The sequence below is a fragment of the Ylistrum balloti genome, unplaced genomic scaffold (assembly GCF_031769215.1).
Source record: "Ylistrum balloti isolate Yb309-2 unplaced genomic scaffold, AGI_CSIRO_Ybal_v1 Utg370370, whole genome shotgun sequence".
Lineage (NCBI taxonomy): Eukaryota > Metazoa > Mollusca > Bivalvia > Pectinida > Pectinidae > Ylistrum > Ylistrum balloti.
Genome location: NW_026782260.1, coordinates 1,551,165 through 1,571,667, shown reverse-complemented (window position 1 = coordinate 1,571,667; position 20,503 = coordinate 1,551,165). Strand labels below are relative to the sequence as shown.

At 36.8% G+C, this 20,503-nt stretch overlaps 1 protein-coding gene across 1 annotated transcript in view; it reads right to left on the bottom strand.

The window, feature by feature from the left end:
* LOC132554018 (villin-1-like) overlaps positions 1-20,191 on the bottom strand; it is a 49,289-nt gene extending 29,098 nt beyond the window's left edge. The window contains 5 exon segments of the mRNA XM_060218312.1: positions 160-293; positions 2,627-2,692; positions 8,908-8,982; positions 10,793-10,896; positions 20,152-20,191. Coding sequence (XP_060074295.1) covers positions 160-293; positions 2,627-2,692; positions 8,908-8,982; positions 10,793-10,896; positions 20,152-20,191 — 419 coding nt within the window.
* Between the last annotated feature and the right edge of the window lie 312 nt (positions 20,192-20,503).

The window sequence follows — 20,503 nt, the reverse complement described above, 5'->3', positions numbered from 1 at the left end:
AAAGTCTAAAGCTATTAAGGATTATACCAAGCTCAGTTCACTTAAGATCAGAGAGTTTGCAGACTGACCGTAGGTTAGGTAATTTGAAAATCAAAAAGGTTCATTTGTTATATTATAGAAACATTTTCGATGGACAATTTTTTATTCCACAATGCTTACTTAATGCCTGTACTCTTGAAGTAGCTTTGAAAGGCTTCTGTTTCCTTGTGTTCCACTTCTCTGTGCTGGACAGGAGCACCACCCAAGTAATCATCCAGTTCAACAGCTTTTATAGCAGCAGCTGCAGACTCATCCTGAAATAATATAAATCAAACTGAATTTGTCTTTTTCAAAATGGCCCTTCTCTAGGTAATGTTCACATTACAGTTTAAAAGATTCTACAGCAAATGAATGTCTCTCCTTAAAACACAAAAACTCTTTTTTAAAGTCACCTTGAAAAAAAAATTCCAAATTCTAGAGTTCATTGTTTATTGAAGATATAAGAATACCAGGAAGTAGAAGTGTTACCAGCCGAGCATGGCTTCTGGAGATGAGTTTTATGGAACAATAGCAATAGATATTCATTGTATATCATATTTATAGTAACAGTGACCTTGACCTTTGACCTTCAAACCTCAACAGCAAGCCCAAGGAAGCACTTTTGATAATGAAGCACTGTATGAAGTTTGGGCTTGATTGGCCGAAGTGAACTCCATTTATCACCAAAAAATCCTTTGTGCAGACAACTGTACCTTTGGCAGGCGACACAAAAACCATCAAAGAAGCTGTAACCAGTTCTCAAAATTCTCCAAAATTTCAGGTTTGTTTCCCCAATTAACCAACAGAATAATTCCAACTCTCTCTCTATCACAGTGTGAGTTGTACTCCTACGACCCAGCAAACATACAGTATTATCACTTGATGCTAAAAATGTAAAAAGTTTCGAAAAACAAAAATATTCCATGGTATTTCCTCACACCTGCTTTGATATTTTAAGTTGATGTTTACACCTCACACCTGCTTTGATATTTTAAGTTGATGTTTACACCTCACACCTGCTCTGATATTTTAAGTTGATGTTTACACCTCACACCTGCTTTGATATTTTAAGTTGATGTTTACACCTCACACCTGCTTTGATATTTTAAGTTGATGTTTACACCTCACACCTGCTTTGATATTTTAAGTTGATGTTTACACCTCACACCTGCTTTGATATTTTAAGTTGATGTTTACACCTCACACCTGCTTTGATATTTTAAGTTGATGTTTACACCTCACACCTGCTTTGATATTTTAAGTTGATGTTTACACCTCACACCTGCTTTGATATTTTAAGTTGATGTTTACACCTCACACCTGCTTTGATATTTTAAGTTGATGTTTACACCTCACACCTGCTTTGATATTTTAAGTTGATGTTTACTCACACCTGCTTTGATATTTTAAGTTGATGTTTACACCTCACACCTGCTTTGATATTTTAAGTTGATGTTTACACCTCACACCTGCTTTGATATTTTAAGTTGATGTTTACACCTCACACCTGCTTTGATATTTTAAGTTGATGTTTACACCTCACACCTGCTTTGATATTTTAAGTTGATGTTTACACCTCACACCTGCTTTGATATTTTAAGTTGATGTTTACACCTCACACCTGCTTTGATATTTTAAGTTGATGTTTACACCTCACACCTGCTTTGATATTTTAAGTTGATGTTTACACCTCACACCTGCTTTGATATTTTAAGTTGATGTTTACACCTCACACCTGCTTTGATATTTTAAGTTGATGTTTACACCTCACACCTGCTTTGATATTTTAAGTTGATGTTTACACCTCACACCTGCTTTGATATTTTAAGTTGATTTTAAGTTCACACCTGCTTTGATATTTTAAGTTGATGTTTACACCTCACACCTGCTTTGATATTTTAAGTTGATGTTTACACCTCACACCTGCTTTGATATTTTAAGTTGATGTTTACACCTCACACCTGCTTTGATATTTTAAGTTGATGTTTACAAAAGCAATGACATGATATGTTAAATAACACTATCTACTGGACTGGTTTTCCATAGAATTCACCAAAATTCCCTCTTTTTCATCTTAAAACTGCCCACCAAAGTACTCTCAAACTCTAATTTTTCCTAATTTAAACACTTTTTGATCTGGTTGTTGGAGTATTTACCTTAACTGATATAAAAGTAAATTTTATCATTGATGTAGAGTAAAACTTTGGCATGTCGAAAGAGTACTACAATCCTCTCCCCCTAAAAATTTTGTGCACGGCTTTATGAATTGTTGAAATTTGAAAATCTTACCCCAATGTTTGAGACCTCAGATTCCATTATTATTGATTCAACATTAACGTAAGTGAACGATATACATCATCGTAAATAACTCATACAATGCATCAAAAGTGATGATATAATCCTACTGTGACTTGCTTACGTTTAATGGTCCTACTGTGGTATCAAGTCCATGTGTTCTAAGCAAGTACAGATTTACATTTTCATCGCACGCACGCATGCACGCACGCACGCACGCACACACGCACACACACAAATTCAGCCAAGTGCAGGACAACAGATTTTAAGTACAAAAGTAAGTTGAAGTGTTATAATTCCGACCGGTTGTTACCGTTGTAGTTTCACTGCCAAGCCAGAAATGGATTCGCATATCCAGAGCACCTTTCCCCTCCTTAATCTGTAAGTAAAATATGTCAGAAATATCAGGGTATAGCAACATAAACATCTGGGTATACCAACCACAACATCAGGGTATACTAACAACAACATCAGGGTATACCAACAACAACATCAGGGTATACTAACAACAACATCAGGGTATACCAACAACAACATCAGGGTATACTAACAACAACATCAGGGTATACCAACAACAACATCAGGGTATACCAACAACAACATCAGGGTATACCAACATAAACATCAGGGTATACCAACAACAACATCAGGGTATAGCAACATAAACATCTGGGTATACCAACAACAACATCAGGGTATACCAACAACAACATCAGGGTATACCAACAACAACATCAGGGTATAGCAACATAAACATCTGGGTATACCAACAACAACATCAGGGTATACTAACAACAACATCAGGGTATACTAACAACAACATCAGGGTATACTAACAACAACATCAGGGTATACTAACAACAACATCAGGGTATACCAACAACAACATCAGGGTATACCAACAACATCAGGGTATACCAACATAAACATCAGGGTATACTAACATAAACATCAGGGTATACTAACAACAACATCAGGGTATACCAACAACAACATCAGGGTATAGCAACATAAACATCTGGGTATACCAACAACAACATCAGGGTATACCAACAACGACATCAGGGTATAGCAACATAAACATCTGGGTATACCAACAACAACATCAGGGTATACCAACAACAACATCAGGGTATACCAACAACAACATCAGGGTATACTTACAACAACATCAGGGTATACTAACAACAACATCAGGGTATACTAACAACAACATCAGGGTATACTAACAACAACATCAGGGTATACCAACAACAACATCAGGGTATACTAACAACAACATCAGGGTATACCAACAACAACATCAGGGTATACCAACAACAACATCAGGGTATACCAACATAAACATCAGGGTATACCAACAACAACATCAGGGTATAGCAACATAAACATCTGGGTATACCAACAACAACATCAGGGTATACCAACAACAACATCAGGGTATACCAACAACAACATCAGGGTATAGCAACATAAACATCTGGGTATACCAACAACAACATCAGGGTATACTAACATAAACATCAGGGTATACCAACAACAACATCAGGGTATACTTACAACAACATCAGGGTATACCAACATAAACATCAGGGTATACTTACAACAACATCAGGGTATACTAACAACAACATCAGGGTATACTAACAACAACATCAGGGTATACTAACAACAACATCAGGGTATACTAACAACAACATCAGGGTATACCAACAACAACATCAGGGTATACCAACAACAACATCAGGGTATACCAACAACAACATCAGGGTATACCAACAACAACATCAGGGTATACCAACAACAACATCAGGGTATACCAACAACAACATCAGGGTATACTAACAACAACATCAGGGTATACTAACAACAACATCAGGGTATACTAACAACAACATCAGGGTATACTAACAACAACATCAGGGTATACTAACAACAACATCAGGGTATACCAACAACAACATCAGGGTATACCAACATAAACATCAGGGTATACCAACAACAACATCAGGGTATACTAACAACAACATCAGGGTATACCAACATAAACATCAGGGTATACTTACAACATCAGGGTATACTAACAACAACATCAGAGTATACCAATAACAACATCAGGGTATACCAACATAAACATCAGGGTATACTTACAACATCAGGGTATACCAACATAAACATCAGGGTATACTTACAACATCAGGGTATACCAACATAAACATCAGGGTATACTTACAACATCAGGGTATACTAACAACAACATCAGAGTATACCAATAACAACATCAGGGTATACCAACATAAACATCAGGGTATACTTACAACATCAGGGTATACCAACATAAACATCAGGGTATACCAACACAGACATCAGGGTATACCAACACAGACATCAGGGTATACTGACAGTCAAACATTAGTGTCATCAGAGTCAAACATTAGTGTCATCAGAGTCAAACATTAGTGTCATCAAAGTCAAACATCGGTGACATCAGTGTCAAACATCAGTAATGTTAGTGTCAAACATCAGTGACATCAGTGTCAAACATCAGTAATGTCTGTGTCAAACATTAGTGACATCAGAGTCAAATATCAGTGAGGTCAGTGTCAAACATTAGTGACATCAGAGTCAAATATCAGTGACATCAGTGTCAAACATTAGTGACATTAGAGTCAGTCACATTTCCTAACTCACACAAGCATTAGTATTTTGGCAGGATTAATATTTCAGTAAATAGGTTCACAATTAAAATAGGTTTTACTCTAAGTCCTCATGTACTTATGTTTTAGGATGAAACTTATAGACTTAAAAATCTAATAAAGGTGTATGCTGGGATGTCTAGTGATGCCTAAGAATTGATATCCAATGAAGGCATCTTCCTGAAAAAGCAAAATTGAAATAGGCTTCATGTGATCTAATGCATTGATCTCTTATACACTACAGCATTAAATCTAGATGGTGATACATTATGGCTACGATATTCTACATGCATAAACTATAGGGATTTTTTTACCAGGGAAAAGATCAACAATGTGCAAATTTTAAATAACAAAAATCCCTTCCAAATTTAAAGCAGGGTGATGATGATAGTTAACTTAAGAAGAGTTTAGAATTGAATGCTATCAGTGACCAGGTGTAAATATTAAGGCTGGCAGACTCTACAGCTGGGAAATTTAATCACAAATTTATTATCTCCCTTGGCTGTAAGTCTCTAACCTTTACCAAAGCATGAGAGAGTCCTGAAAGGGAATAAGTAATATGTAATGTTTACAGGGCAATTGTGTCTGGGTGTATAGGTCTAGTGTAACAATACTAACTAAGGTCGGCTGACCTCACTACTTTGTCACTGTTAACGCAAACACTCAACTAAGTCTTGATTTCACAATCTTCTGTTGTCAATACCTTATGTAGTACTTTTACTGTAGTTGTACAGGAAAGCTGATAAGGATTGAATTTCGGTAATCAGATAACACAGCGTCTAACTTTTGTAGTCGGTAATAGCTTGTACAATTTTAAAACTGTTTTTTTTTTCATTTAAATGACATTCGTAAGAAACATTAAATCTTGTGAAATCAAAACAAATTGATAGCAAATACTTGGCAACTAAATCAAGAAAAAAAATCTAACAAAACACCCCACAATTATATTGGCAAGGAGCAAAGTTTTACCCGTGTCAAATACCTTCATGTTGGTTAAACCTCTGGGTCCACCTATCTCTGCAATCTGATGCAGAAATAAATCACATATATATTACAGATCCTTAACATCTCCATGTAAGTAGGATTCTTGTGCTTCAAAGACTTAAGGTTAACATAGAAGTTACATTTCCTGGCATGAATTTATTCTTCAAACAGATCTTGTATGCCTGTCTTTGTGTTTTCATTCACAAATGACAACTACAATCAGATGCAATAGTTCAATATTGTTCACCTAAATTCTACATCTATATGTAGATAAAAACTATTTCATCCCTGTGTATTTAAGATATGAATGATAATTGTTGCTTTATTCTGTGATACTCAGTTTATTCTAGACAAGAGGCCAAAGGGCCTTTACGGTCACAAGAGTCGTAATGCCTCTTGTAACATATAATACAAATAATTTTGTAGTTTAAGTAAAATAACTTTAACCAATTATACACATAATGCAAATATAAATTGTGTATACATTAACTGCTCTCCTACGCTAAGGCTTCTAACCAATTTTTGAATTAGAAGAAATTGCATTCAAGAATTGAATTTTCCTATAAAATTTTTCATCCATGAACAAAAGAACATTTTAAAAAATTTCGGTCAATTTAATCCATTTTTGACCCCCTCCATCAACCCCTAGGGGTCAGTAAAGGTCAATATGTGCATCTCATCAAAATTGTCTGCTAATATTAATAAAAAAATCTAACCCAGTTTAAATTATTTCTGAAAGAAGATAAGCAAATTATGCTATAAAATAAGAACATAGTAAATTTGACCCCTTCCCCAGGGGGAAATGTGAGATCCTGGGGTCATGAACTTTATAAATTTTATAAAGCACTGTAAGACACTTCCATCCATGAAGAATATTTGGTTCTACATTACCTGGGGAATTGAGAAGATGATTTTTGAAAATTCAGTCTATTTGACCCATTTTTGGTTCCACTTAACAGCCCCTGGGTATCAGCCGAGGTCAATATATTCATCTCATTAACCTGTCATTTTAAACTAATAATTCTAACCAGATTTGAACTATTTCCAATAGAAAATAAATATATAATGTTCAAAAATGTAATTTTCCTATATATAAATTATAGTAAAATTTACCCCCTCCCCAGGGAGAAATGTAAGATCCTGGGGGTCATGAAATTCACAATTTTGGTAAAACATGTGAAAGCCTTTCCATCCAGGAAGAGTACTTGATTCTAAAACACCTGGGATTTGAGAAGATAATTTTTTAAATTTCAATCTATTTGACATTTTTTGGCCCTGTCCCTCAGACTCTTGGGGTTGGGGACCATATAACAACTTTGGTGCACCTTTAGCCATGAAAAAGTTTTGCAAAATTTCATTGAAAGCAGTTCACAAGAAGAGGTTGAAAATGTTAAAAGTTTCCAACACATGTGATTGCAATAGGTCATCCAGGGACTTTGTCTCAAGTAACCTAATAGAACTCTCACATGTAACGTTTCAAGTCCAATTTTCTCTTTGATCATAACAAACTTATTTGATAACAATGAGATGTATAATGCTACATCATACCATGATATTGTCTCTGGATAACAATGACTATAAAACAATGCAGGAATTACGTTATACTGACAAGTGGTGCTAAAGCTTACAGACAAAATGATGTAGTTGATTACGATATACTGACAAGTGTTGCTAAAACTTAGACAAAATGACGTAGTTAATTACGATATACTGACAAGTGGTGCTAAAGCTTACAGACAAAATGATGTAGTTGATTACGATATACTGACAAGTGGTGCTAAAGCTTACAGACAAAATGATGTAGTTGACTACGATATACTGACAAGTGGTGCTAAAGCTTACAGACAAAATGATGTAGTTGATTACAATATACTGACAAGTGTTGCTAAAACTTAGACAAAATGATGTAGTTAATTACGATATACTGACAAGTGGTGCTAAAGCTTACAGACAAAATGATGTAGTTGATTACGATATACTGACAAGTGGTGCTAAAGCTTACAGACAAAATGATGTAGTTGACTATGATATACTGACAAGTGGTGCTAAAGCTTACAGACAAAATGATGTAGTTGATCACGATATACTGACAAGTGTTGCTAAAACTTACAGACAAAATGATGTAGTTGATTACGATATACTGACAAGTGTTAAATTTTACAGACAAAATGATGTAGTTAATTACGATATACTGACAAGTGGTGCTAAAGCTTACAGACAAAATGATGTAGTTGATTACGATATACTGACAAGTGGTGCTAAAGCTTACAGACAAAATGATGTAGTTGACTACGATATACTGACAAGTGGTGCTAAAGCTTACAGACAAAATGATGTAGTTGATCACGATATACTGACAAGTGTTGCTAAAACTTACAGACAAAATGATGTAGTTGATTACGATATACTGACAAGTGTTAAATTTTACAGATAAAATGATGTAGTTAATTACGATATACTTCTAAGTGGTGCTAAAGCTTACAAATTTAATGATGTAGATAATTACGATATACTGACAAGTGTTGCTAAAGCTTACAGATAAAATGATGTAGTTGATTACGATATACTGACAAGTGTTGCTAAAGCTTACAAATCTAATGATGTAGTTAATTACGATATACTGACAAGTGTTGCTAAAACTTACAGATAAAATGATGTAGTTAATTACGATATAATGACAAGTATTGCTAAAGCTTACAGACAAAATGATGTAGTTAATTACGATATAATGACAAGTATTGCTAAAGCTTACAGACAAAATGATGTAGTTGATTACCATATACTGACAAGTGTTGCTAAAGCTTACAGACAAAATGATGTAGTTAATTACGATATACTGACAAGTGGTGCTAAAGCTTACAGACAAAATGATGTAGTTGATTACAATATACTGACAAGTGTTGCTAAAACTTACAGATAAAATGATGTAGGAATCACCTTTGTAGAAATTGCCATACTGTTTCTTTGGCACTGCTACCACCTTCAAATCCTGAAATTAGAATGAAAGTAAAATGATTCCAGTCCTAAGTTTATAAATTCATCCTGTAAAAAAACACTTGTATAAGTCTACAGGGACCTACAAATAAACCAAAAGTAAAAATCAGGCTTCTTAAAGGGCATTGTTGTCATTTCTAATTAATCTTAAATAAATATGGGTGGGCTTAGTATCAGATACGGGCTTAATGCAGAGTAACCTTCATTACTGACACATTCTGAGAGAGTGAAGCAGAACCCAAGACAAAGGGCTTGTAATAATGCTTCGTTGTCTATGAAGTCAAGACAGGATCTAAGTATGGGCAAGAAGGTGAGAGGAAAATTATTTCATTAAAAGTAGTTATTCCTTACAGAATTATTTATAACGATAAAAGAAGATGATGAAAGTAGAGGTCGCGTACTACTCTTGACATGTTTCTCTCCTACCAAACTAGAGTGGAGTGTCATTAAAGTTCTGACAAGAGCAGGGTAGTTGTCACAGGTCTTTTACATATTGAGTGTTATTAACCACTCCCTACTGTAATTTACAGCAGTCAACAAGAGGACCAGTTCAAGTATAGAATTATGTTTTATGTTTTTTATGGAGCAGATTTTGTGAAGGGGGGAGCTACAAACTTGACATCACCTTCTAAAGTGTCACCTCCATAAAATCTATAATGTTGCTGCTTGATAATTAATAATCAAATAAAACCATAACAACAAACTGTGGCTGTTGCAAGATTTAAAAAAAACCACATCATCTCATTTCTATTATAGAACAGGTTATTCTTACAAAATCATTTCATCCTGAAGTTTTTTCCTCGATAAACCGGTTTTGGATAAACATTTCAAATTTCACATTGAAAGGGTCCTTCATTAATAAATCAAAAAGAATGCTAAATCATATTCAATGCATTCAGTGTTTGTAAACCTGCCAGCCTGGTTGTGTATACAGGCATTTTTTTAATTCTAGTCCAATTATACTGGTTTGTCCCAGAAGACTCTCTGTATATAACATTCATACAACAAGTTATGGTGGTCAGGGTCACCCTGACTCTTACATTTCTCTTATGTAGAGTCTGGCTTTACCTTGTTTATAAACTGACGAAAGATTTAAAATTAAGGAGAAGAAATATTTACTGTACAATACTATTAGCATATTTATCTGTGATCTGCATTCCTGGCTGTCTAGTGTACAGCTAACACTGAATTAAGGACATTTCAATACCTAGTTAAAAATCATCTAGCTGTAGCCATACAGCTCAATTATCCACAGCTGACAAAGAATACAACCACAGTACATGTACATATTATAATTTTAGAAACTTCGACCCCGCCCTATGACCTTGCTGTCATGTTATTGCAAAAAGGATCCTTGTACCATCATTTAAATGTTTTATTTGGTGTGAAGAAATAACACTACAGATTTTAAATCAGTGTGGAAAATTTTTTTCATGATCTTTTAGATTCTTACTTTTTAAAACCTATTTAGTAATTAGAACAATGGCTTGTACAATCTGCTGCCTAACAGCTAGGACCTCCCTATTAATTGTCTAATAACACAATGGAACAACGATAGGTCATTTCCTGTAGTCAACTCTGTCATAACACAAAATCATATCAAATAAACACTGGTTTTTGTATGAATCCAAGTGGAGAATTTAGATTGTCTTTGTGTGATTATTTTTATTGGGTGTCAGAAAGATGACATGACGTCATAGAACATTAATACCACAGCCTCCAGGTATCTGCCATTACACTTAAACATTCATTGGTCATACATCTATAATCTACAGAGATTTGAGATGTGACACACATTTTCATACCTCAATTCGCCATATATAAAAGCCAGGCTTATTCTTGGTGATATTCAGGAATGCAGGGTCTATAACTGTTGACATCTTGGCAGAGGTTCTGTCACCTGTCAATGCTGAAATAAGAAAAACCACACATTAACATACAGTACACATCCATCTCTGTCATTTAACGCTGCAGAATTGACCACATCTCTGTGTTGAAAAAAGTCCTGGTGTAGCATAAGGGATTGGCATAACTTGGACACAGAGACACACTTTATATCGGGACAGAAATAGACATGCAATTCAGCAAAGAACTTAAAAATCTCTTCAGATTGGCTGTGTTTGTTGCTGGCTTTACTGCCTCATAAATAGTCAAGGCCAACTAATTAGATTGGTGTGATGGCCAAACAGGTGTGGGGGTTAGATAGGTATGGTGGTAAGACAGGTGTAGTGGATAGACAGGTATGGTGGTAAGACAGGTACAGTGGATAGACAGGTATGGTGGTAAGACAGGTGTAGTGGATAGACAGGTATGGTGGTAAGACAGGTACAGTGGATAGACAGGTATGGTGGTTATACAGGTATGGTGGTTAGACAGATATGTCAATTAGACAGGTGTAGGGGTTAGACAGATGTAGGGGTTAGACAGGTATGGTGGTTAGACAGATATGTCGATTTGACAGGTGTAGGGGTTAGACAGGTGTAGGGGTTAGACAGGTATAGTGGTTAGACAGGTATAGTGGTTAGACAGGTATGGTAAGACAGGAGTGAAGTTTAGACAGGTATGGTTAGTGAAGAAGTATGGTGTTTAGACAGAACAGGTATGTTGTTTAGACAGGAGTGGAAGTTATACAGGTGTTGAGAACAAGACCAGGTGTTTAAGAAGGGTAAGCATCATTATATTGTATGTTCTAAACAGAGAGATATCTGCATTGTTAGGAAACAGACTTCTCTACTATCTATACAAACAGGTAAATCATACTGTTGATATCTACAATGTCTCCTTTGACCTTGATTCCTATAAATCCATGCAGTGTTCTATATTGAATCTTTCTATTCACTTCACATATGCTCCATATAAATACTCCACACTCTACAGGGTAATACTAACATGTTTGATACTTTTAAGAAATGTTTTATCAAACCTGACAGTGGGATTAGGTCATCATTTTCAGTCTGTCATAAACCACACCCATTCTTGTTATCGTCAGAAGTGTTTGTTTCATGGATTTATTTCTTAACGCTGCCAATCCTTTTCTTCCAATACTAGACATTACAGGTACGCCTACACCTGGCAACCACCATAGTAACCTCTCCCTCAAACTCATCTCCCCTCACACCCACAGCCTCTCACTCATCTCCTCTACCACCCACAGCCTCTCACTCTTCTCCTCTACCACCCACAGCCTCTCATTCATCTCCTCTCCTCTCCCCCCTACCAGGTAACACTGTCACACATATTGTTAACTTGATCAGTCCCCCTCCAAGGTAACAATGTCACACACATTGTTAACTTGAACAGTCCCCCTCCCTGGTAACACTGTCACACACATTGTTAACTTGAACAGTCCCCCTCCCTGGTAACAATGTCACACACATTGTTAACTTGAACAGTCCCCCTCCCTGGTAACACTGTCACACACATTGTTAACTTGAACAGTCCCCACTACCAGGTAACACTGTCACAAACATTGTTAACTTGATCAGTCCCCCTCCCTGGTAACACTGTCACACACATTGTTAACTTGATCAGTCCCCTCCCAGGTAACACTGTCACACACATTGTTATCTTTTTGAACAGTGAGTGACATTAACAATGTCACACACATTGTTAAATGAATACAGCAACAGATGGAACACTGTCACACACATTGTTAATGGTACCTAGAACACTGGATTCACACATATTGTTATTAATGAGTATGTAGATGTAACACTGTCACAAACATGTGTTTCAGACTTGATATTAGTGTCGCTATGGTAACATTGCCACAGCATGGTCAACTTGATCAGTCCCCCTCCCAGGTAACAATGTCACACACATTGTTAACTTGAACAGTCCTCCTCCCAGGTAACACTGTCACACACATTGTTATCTTGATCAGTCCCTTTCTCAGATAACACTGTCACACATATTGTTAACTTGATCAGTCCCCCTCCAAGTAACACTGTCACAAACATTGTTAACTTGATCAGTCCCCCCTCCAGGTAACACTGTCACAAACATTGTTATCTTGATCAGTCCCCCCTCCAGGTAACACTGTCACAAACATTGTTAACTTGATCAGTCCCCCCTACCAGGTAACATTGTCACACACATTGTTAACTTGAACAGTCCCCCTACCAGGTAACACTGTCACAAACATTGTTAACTTGATCAGTCCCCCCTACCAGGTAACACTGTCACACATATTGTTAACTTGAACAGTCCCCCTCCCAGGTAACACTGTCACACACATTGTTATCTTGATCAGTCCCTTTCTCAGATAACACTGTCACACACATTGTAAACTTGATCAGTTCCCCTCCCAGGTAACACTGTCACACACATTGTTAACTTGAACAGTCCCCCTCCCAGGTAACACTGTCACAAACATTGTTAACTTGATCAGTCCCCCCTCCAAGTAACACTGTCACACACATTGTTAACTTGATCAGTCCCCCCTCCAGGTAACACTGTCACAAACATTGTTAACTTGATCAGTCCCCCCTACCAGGTAACACTGTCACACACATTGTTAACTTGATCAGTCCCCCCTCCAGGTAACACTGTCACACACATTGTTATACTTTATAAATGGACACAGACTTACTTGTTCAACAAATACCACAAAATCTTACTATTTGTATTAAGTGTACCAGGACCGTATTACTACATAGAGTGTGTAATGAGGCATATAAACAGTTCAAACCCGGATTGACTTGATGTAGGATATCACTCCATAAAGTTATATCTGAAAAGGCAATTTGTAGGTACAATTAATTAACCATTAGCTAAATTGTTTCTGAATGCCTAATGAGCAGGTGCTGATAGTACACTAGAGAAAACCACCTACTCATGTTATTGTTGCACATTATAAGGCTGAGCAGAGGTTGTGGTACGAGTTACAGTGTAAAAATTCCTGTTTCAGCACAAGTTACAATGTTATATCAAGCTCCACATAGTGAGACAAGCTATATGATGTATGTCAGAACTTGGGCCCAGGCTTTGATGCAATGAAAAGTCAAGCACTAAACTGTGTCAAAAGTTACAATGTAAAGCCTACAAGCAAACTCTGCTAAAACTTACAATGTAAAGTCTACCACAAGACTGCGCTTCAAGTTACAATGCAGAGTCTAGCACCAAACTGTGCTTCAAGTTACAATGCAGAGTCTAGCACCAAACTGTGTCAGAAGTTACAATACAGAGTCTAGCACCAAACTGTGCTTCAAGTTACAATGGAGAGTCTAGCACAAAACTGTGCTGCAAGTTACAATGCAAAGTCTAGCACCAAACTGTGCTTCAAGTTACAATATAAAGTCTACCATAAGATTGTGCTTCAAGTTACAATGCAGAGCCTAGCACCAGACTGTGCTACAAGTTACAATGCATAGTCTAGCACCAGACTGTGCTAAAAGTTACAATGCAGAGTCTAGAACCAGACTGTGCTAAATGTTACAATGCAGAGTCTAGAACCAGACTGTGCTAAAAGTTACAATGCAGAGTCTAGAACCAGACTGTGCTAAAAGTTACAATGCAGAGTCTAGCACCAGACTGTGCTTAAAGTTACAATGCAGAGTCTAGCACCAGACTGTGCTAAAAGTTACAATGCAGAGTCTAGAACCAGACTTTGCTAAAAGTTACAATGCAGAGTCTAGAACCAGACTGTGCTAAAAGTTACAATGCAGAGTCTAGCACCAGACTGTGCTTAAAGTTACAATGCAGAGCCTAGCACCAGATTGTGCTTCAAGTTACAATGCAGAGTCTAGAACCAGATTATGAGAGCTAAAAATATTTGAAAACCTCTTCATCAAGAAATAGATCTGTAATCACAATTTCTTGTAAACATTTTCTTATAAAAGACAAAAACATTTATTCATAAACAGGTAAAACTAGATTTATATAAATAAACATCTCTATATGAATGACGCAAATCTTGTTGTCAACTCAGAACACAAATATTTACCTAAAAAGAAAGTCTGATTTATAAACCATAGTAGAGACTAATAGCTGTATGGCTCTGCCATCCATACAGGTATGCATCATCTATATGCATGACAAGGTAGTCACTGATGTGTGCACACATGAGATACGTAAACACATTTAGCATATTTACTGGTGTATGTATGGATGTGTGTAACTCTGATCTCAGCCTTCATTGCTGGCTAGATTTCTAGATTAAATCTTCATGCTAAAGTAAAGTAAAACTAAAGTAACGTCATTAGTATCAGTACCTTTTTCTATCCTGCAGACCTTAGCAAAGACGATTATCTTCACACATTCTGAAACAGTTCGGACATTAATTCAGTTATAAATATTTAGCATTTCTAATTAAGACCTTCCTTGTCTCCTTTCTTTTGGCCATGAGTCCCACATCTGTTAACATTGTGTTCTAGAAGAGTTATCTTCCTATGGTTAGTTTGACCTTGAGGCATATTACCGTATAGCGCATCTTGTTAACTTGACAATACTTTGAATTCCTCTCTACAACTATGTGAGAATGTCTGGAGATCACCTTTAAATCTCCTCAGCCTTAGTCGGGACCCACACACAAACCTCATTCATCTGTGGGCAAATGTCAACATTTAAAATACCTACTCCTTCATGCTTGATCTGTACAGCCCTCCTACAAATGGGTACATGCAACAGTTTTGTTAGAGAAAAAAACACAGGTAAAATTTACCTGGTTAGTGGCATGCAAGCTTTGTGACAAAACTTTCCGATAAGGTCTATATGAGGAAGAAGGTAGTAAAAAAAGGTGTGGAAACATATGCATTTTTTTATCAGCATTTCATGACGACAAATACATGTATACACGTGTAAGTTTATACCCAATTTAACCATGCTTTCAGTCAAAGCTCAGCATAAGGAATACATTGGAAGGATGTCTTATAATAATACACATCCACCCAACACCAAGTCTCCCTTGTTATTTTCGTGTAATGTTCCACAATATCTTCATTGTGTGGTATACAAAAACAAGGCAAAAAATATATATTCCAGTGAAACATCACAATCCACAATATTAAATTTCTTTATGGCTGCAGATTTTTATTTTTTTTTTTAACTTAAAACTGAACAGTTAAAATTGAATGACAATGGCTTTGTATCTTATGTAACCCAGTAAGTTACATGTACATAAATATAACATAAAAATATTCCCCAAGCTACTGAACAAAGGTGCCATTCTCGTAATAGGGAAATACTGATGACTGTGATTAACAGTGGTCAGTCCAGCCCTAGGTGATATGTCATCAATATTGACAAGGAGATTGAGAGGTCATGTCCTTGGGGCGTACACATCAAAATCTTGTTTTCTCACATAAAAACCTTCTCTGTTGACACAAGCTGTGGTGGTCTTCAAGATACCGTATCTATCCTGTGATAAGTCCAGAGGACCAAAAAATTTTCTGTTTCACTCATAGTCAGGGGTGGGCTTATTACAGGACACCTGGACATACAAATAACCTTTTCACTCAAAGTCAAGGGGTGGGCTTATTACAGGACACCTGGACATACAAATTACCTTTTCACTCAAAGTCAAGGGGTGGGCTTATTACAGGACACCTGGACATACAAATTACCTTTTCGATCAAAGTCAAGGGGTGGGCTTATTACAGGACACCAAAGCCAACAAATGACCTTTTCACTCAAAAATCATAGGACCCCAGGGGCCAACAAATTACCATTTTACTCACACTCAAGGGGTTGGCTTATTACAGGAAACTTGGGACCTACAAATTACCATTTTACTCAATGTCAATGGTGGGCTCATTTCAGGACCTCAACCAAACACATTAACTTTATACTAAATGAACAGCATGTGACTTAATGCTACACAAGTAGGAGGTATTGTAGATATCAAATGAGGAACCAAGTTGAGAATAATTAGAAATGAATTATGTTTATTCTACTAAACTTTTGACTCAGTTTGAATAGTGTTTGTGTTAAGTTCTAAGGAAATACATCACAAAACAGACCAATCATTGCTGGTAGGTTTGTGTTCTTATTATTGTTCTGGAAGGCATGCCGCAAGGGCCTCCCATATGTTGTTCTGTGAAGTAGCCACCAGCTTCTACATGGAGGTTCCAACTCAAAATGATCCTAGTTGCTCACGGGGCAATAAACCCAGCAATAAAACAAACCTTCATGAGGGTACAAAGACACCCCAAATGGGTGAAACTCTGGACATGTACTCTCTAGTTTTACCTAGTTAACAACCACACCTTCATGAGGGTACAAAGACACCCCAAATGGGTGAAATTCTGGACTTTTACCCTCTAGTTAAACCTAGCAAACAACCACATCTTCATGAGGGTACAAAAACACCCCAAATGGGTGAAATTCTGGACTTTTACCCTCTAGTTAAACCTAGCAAACAACCACACCTTCATGAGGGTACAAAGTGAAATTAAACCCCTCTAGTAGCAAACAACCACACCATCACCACACCTTCATGAGGGTTCAAGGGTAGACACCCCAAATGGGTGAAATTCTGGACTTTTACCCTCTAGTTAAACCTAGCAAACAACCACAATGGATGGGTGAAATTCTGGACTTGTACCCTCTAGTTAAACCTAGCAAACAACCACACCTTCATGAGGGTACAAAGACACCCCAAATGGGTGAAATTCTGGACTTGTACCCTCTAGTTAAACCTAGCAAACAACCACACCTTCATAAGGGTACAAAGACATGCCAAATGGGTGAAATTCTGGACTTTTACCCTCTAGTTAAACCTAGCAAACAACCACACCTTCATAAGGGTACAAAGACATGTCAAATGGGTGAAATTCTGGACTTGTACCCTCTAGTTAAACCTAGCAAACAACCACACCTTCATGAGGGTACAAAGACACCCCAAATGGGTGAAATTCTGGACTTGTACCCTCTAGTTAAACCTAGTTAACAACCACACCTTCATTAGGGTACAAAGACATGCCAAATGGGTGAAATTCTGGACCTGTACCCTCTAGTTAAACCTAGTTAACAACCACACCTTCATTAGGGTACAAAGACACCCCAAATGGGTGAAATTCTGGACCTGTACCCTCTAGTTAAACCTAGTTAACAACCACACCTTCATTAGGGTACAAAGACACCCCAAATGGGTGAAAATCTGGACTTGTACTCTCTAGTTAAACCTAGCAAACAACCACACCTTCATGAGGGTACAAAGACACCCCAAATGGGTGAAAATCTGGACATTTGTCCCCTTGTCTTCAAGCACTTACCTAGTGTAAATACATTGTTTGGGATACAGTGGTAGTCCCAATTTCAAAGGGCAAGGGGCCCAAAGAGCACTGATGTTCGGTGCACCAATCTATTTCTGTAAGTGCTTTCATCCTTCATTCAAGCTAAATGATCTACTAACCAAAGTTATAACTAAATGATCTATTGAACCAAGTTATAACTGAATTTACTTATGTAAACAGGATTTTTTCCATTTTTTTGGAAAAGGGCCTATATATTTTGAGAATCTGATTGTATTATAAAATAAATCTATTTTGACCCATATAAAGCTTCGGAAAAGGTATAACTAGATCATAGACAATCTGGTACTTGCCAGAGTTATGACTGAATCATCTACAAACTCAGGTCATCTATAACATGCACTAAATTACTTAGCCAATCAGCTTTCATCTTTCTATTTGTGTAGCTGACCATAATCCACAGTTTTGTTGATGAAAATCATCTATAATAACTAAGTTCCTTGTTGCTATACCCCGTCTATTTTCTTAAATCCTTTGAAATCATGTTTTTCCCTCTATCTTGTCTAAATAAAGGAAGTTATTCAGAATAAATTAGCTGTTTACAGAGAGAAAACACAGGAATGTGATGACTTTTCAAGGAAACAAGTCCAGCACAATTGAAAACGCACCAAGATTGTGGAATTTTCCCTGGGGAGGCTGTACACGTACATTAAAAAAAATCTGCTTTGGAAAATTTTATCTTTATCATAATTTGAAGCAGATATGTTGGTTTTATTGAAATTATCACATATTTTCTGTCTTTTGAGTTCAAAAATCTGAGATAATATTTCTTTTTAGGACAACTGGCAAGTATGTTACTAGAAATGAAACCAGATTTCTGCAGCTAGTTTATTGATTAGTAATTTTGTTCCAATGTAAATAATTTTATCGAGCAATATTGATGATTTAATGATTGATCGAAATTATTCCTGAAAAACTAAATCATTGACAGATATCATTGTTATTTTCAATAAATCATTATTATGTTGGCAATTACAAACAAACAAAATACTTTTATCATGGATAATATTGATTATATGTATCATAGGTCCCTGGTACAATAGATTATTATACCTGTCATATTTACTTGGTTTAATCGGGATAAGAATTAAAATATTAAGCTATAAGTCAATAGCTCACACAGAATTATTGAAGGAACATGTTCTTGTGATGGTATCAGTTGATTTTTTTAAGAACAATACATGCTAATAATAACATGTCCTTATTTGGTGAAGGCATTTTAAGACCAGATATCATTTAATGGTCACTTTGCCTTGGAGGCCTCGAGTAACGTTGTGCTGTGTATAACTGATAAAACTGGCTACCAATTATTTATCATACCAACAAAACAATCTGAATGTCAGGAATTCTTCTGAGCTACCGAATGACATGATTATCTCTATCAATTTACCCCAGTTTACATCAATGTCCAACACTCCCTCGGGTGCCCCTTAGGTTGATCTCAGCCAAGAGGCACTCGACCGTGACGAAACGTATCAAGTCACAAACAGCAGGTGAAAACATGCTTGTTAGAGGTACTCCCCTAGGGTGATAGGTGTGATATACGCTATCCCCCGGGCCCAATCCTCCCCCACTGACACGACACAGTAAGGTGGTACCCGTCCTCGTGTCGCTATTTATAGCCCGTCACAGGTTTTGCACCCTAACAGGCTGACGGTCAGCATTCTGCAGATTTAGCGATTAGATCCATGCCAATTTACAAATTCGAACAGTAAATGTGACTGTCACTTTGATTTAAACGTTTGTAGAAATTCAGATTAAAATGTTGGGGTACTTCTAAGTATTACGTTAACATCATCACCTACCTTGTTTCTCGAACCGGTCCCACAGGTAGCAGTAATACACAGTTATCGGTCCTGTCAGCGGAATGGTATGTCACAAACAAAAATAGATCGATTAGCTTGTTCACTTACCTGTATTCGTCCGCGAGAAACCAAGTCCCTGTATTAACATAACCCGTGGTCATGAACTGTGGGATGTCACTTCGTAAATTATGCAAATAAGGCAACAAATATAGGAGAAGACTGAAATATGTATGAAGTGAGATACGTCGTGTTTGATCGGCAACAGCGGCATTGCTCCATTATTTCAAAGAACGACCCCTCTATAGTGACATATTTAGTGGCCTACCTGAGTTACACGGTTGCGTAATAGTTTCGTAAATTGCAAGGTTTCCAGGAGAAAACGCTGTTTGACATTCTTAAGGGGGCATGTAGTAGAGACCCATATTAAATCTGAGAATTATAGAGCTCTTCAGGGTCCGCT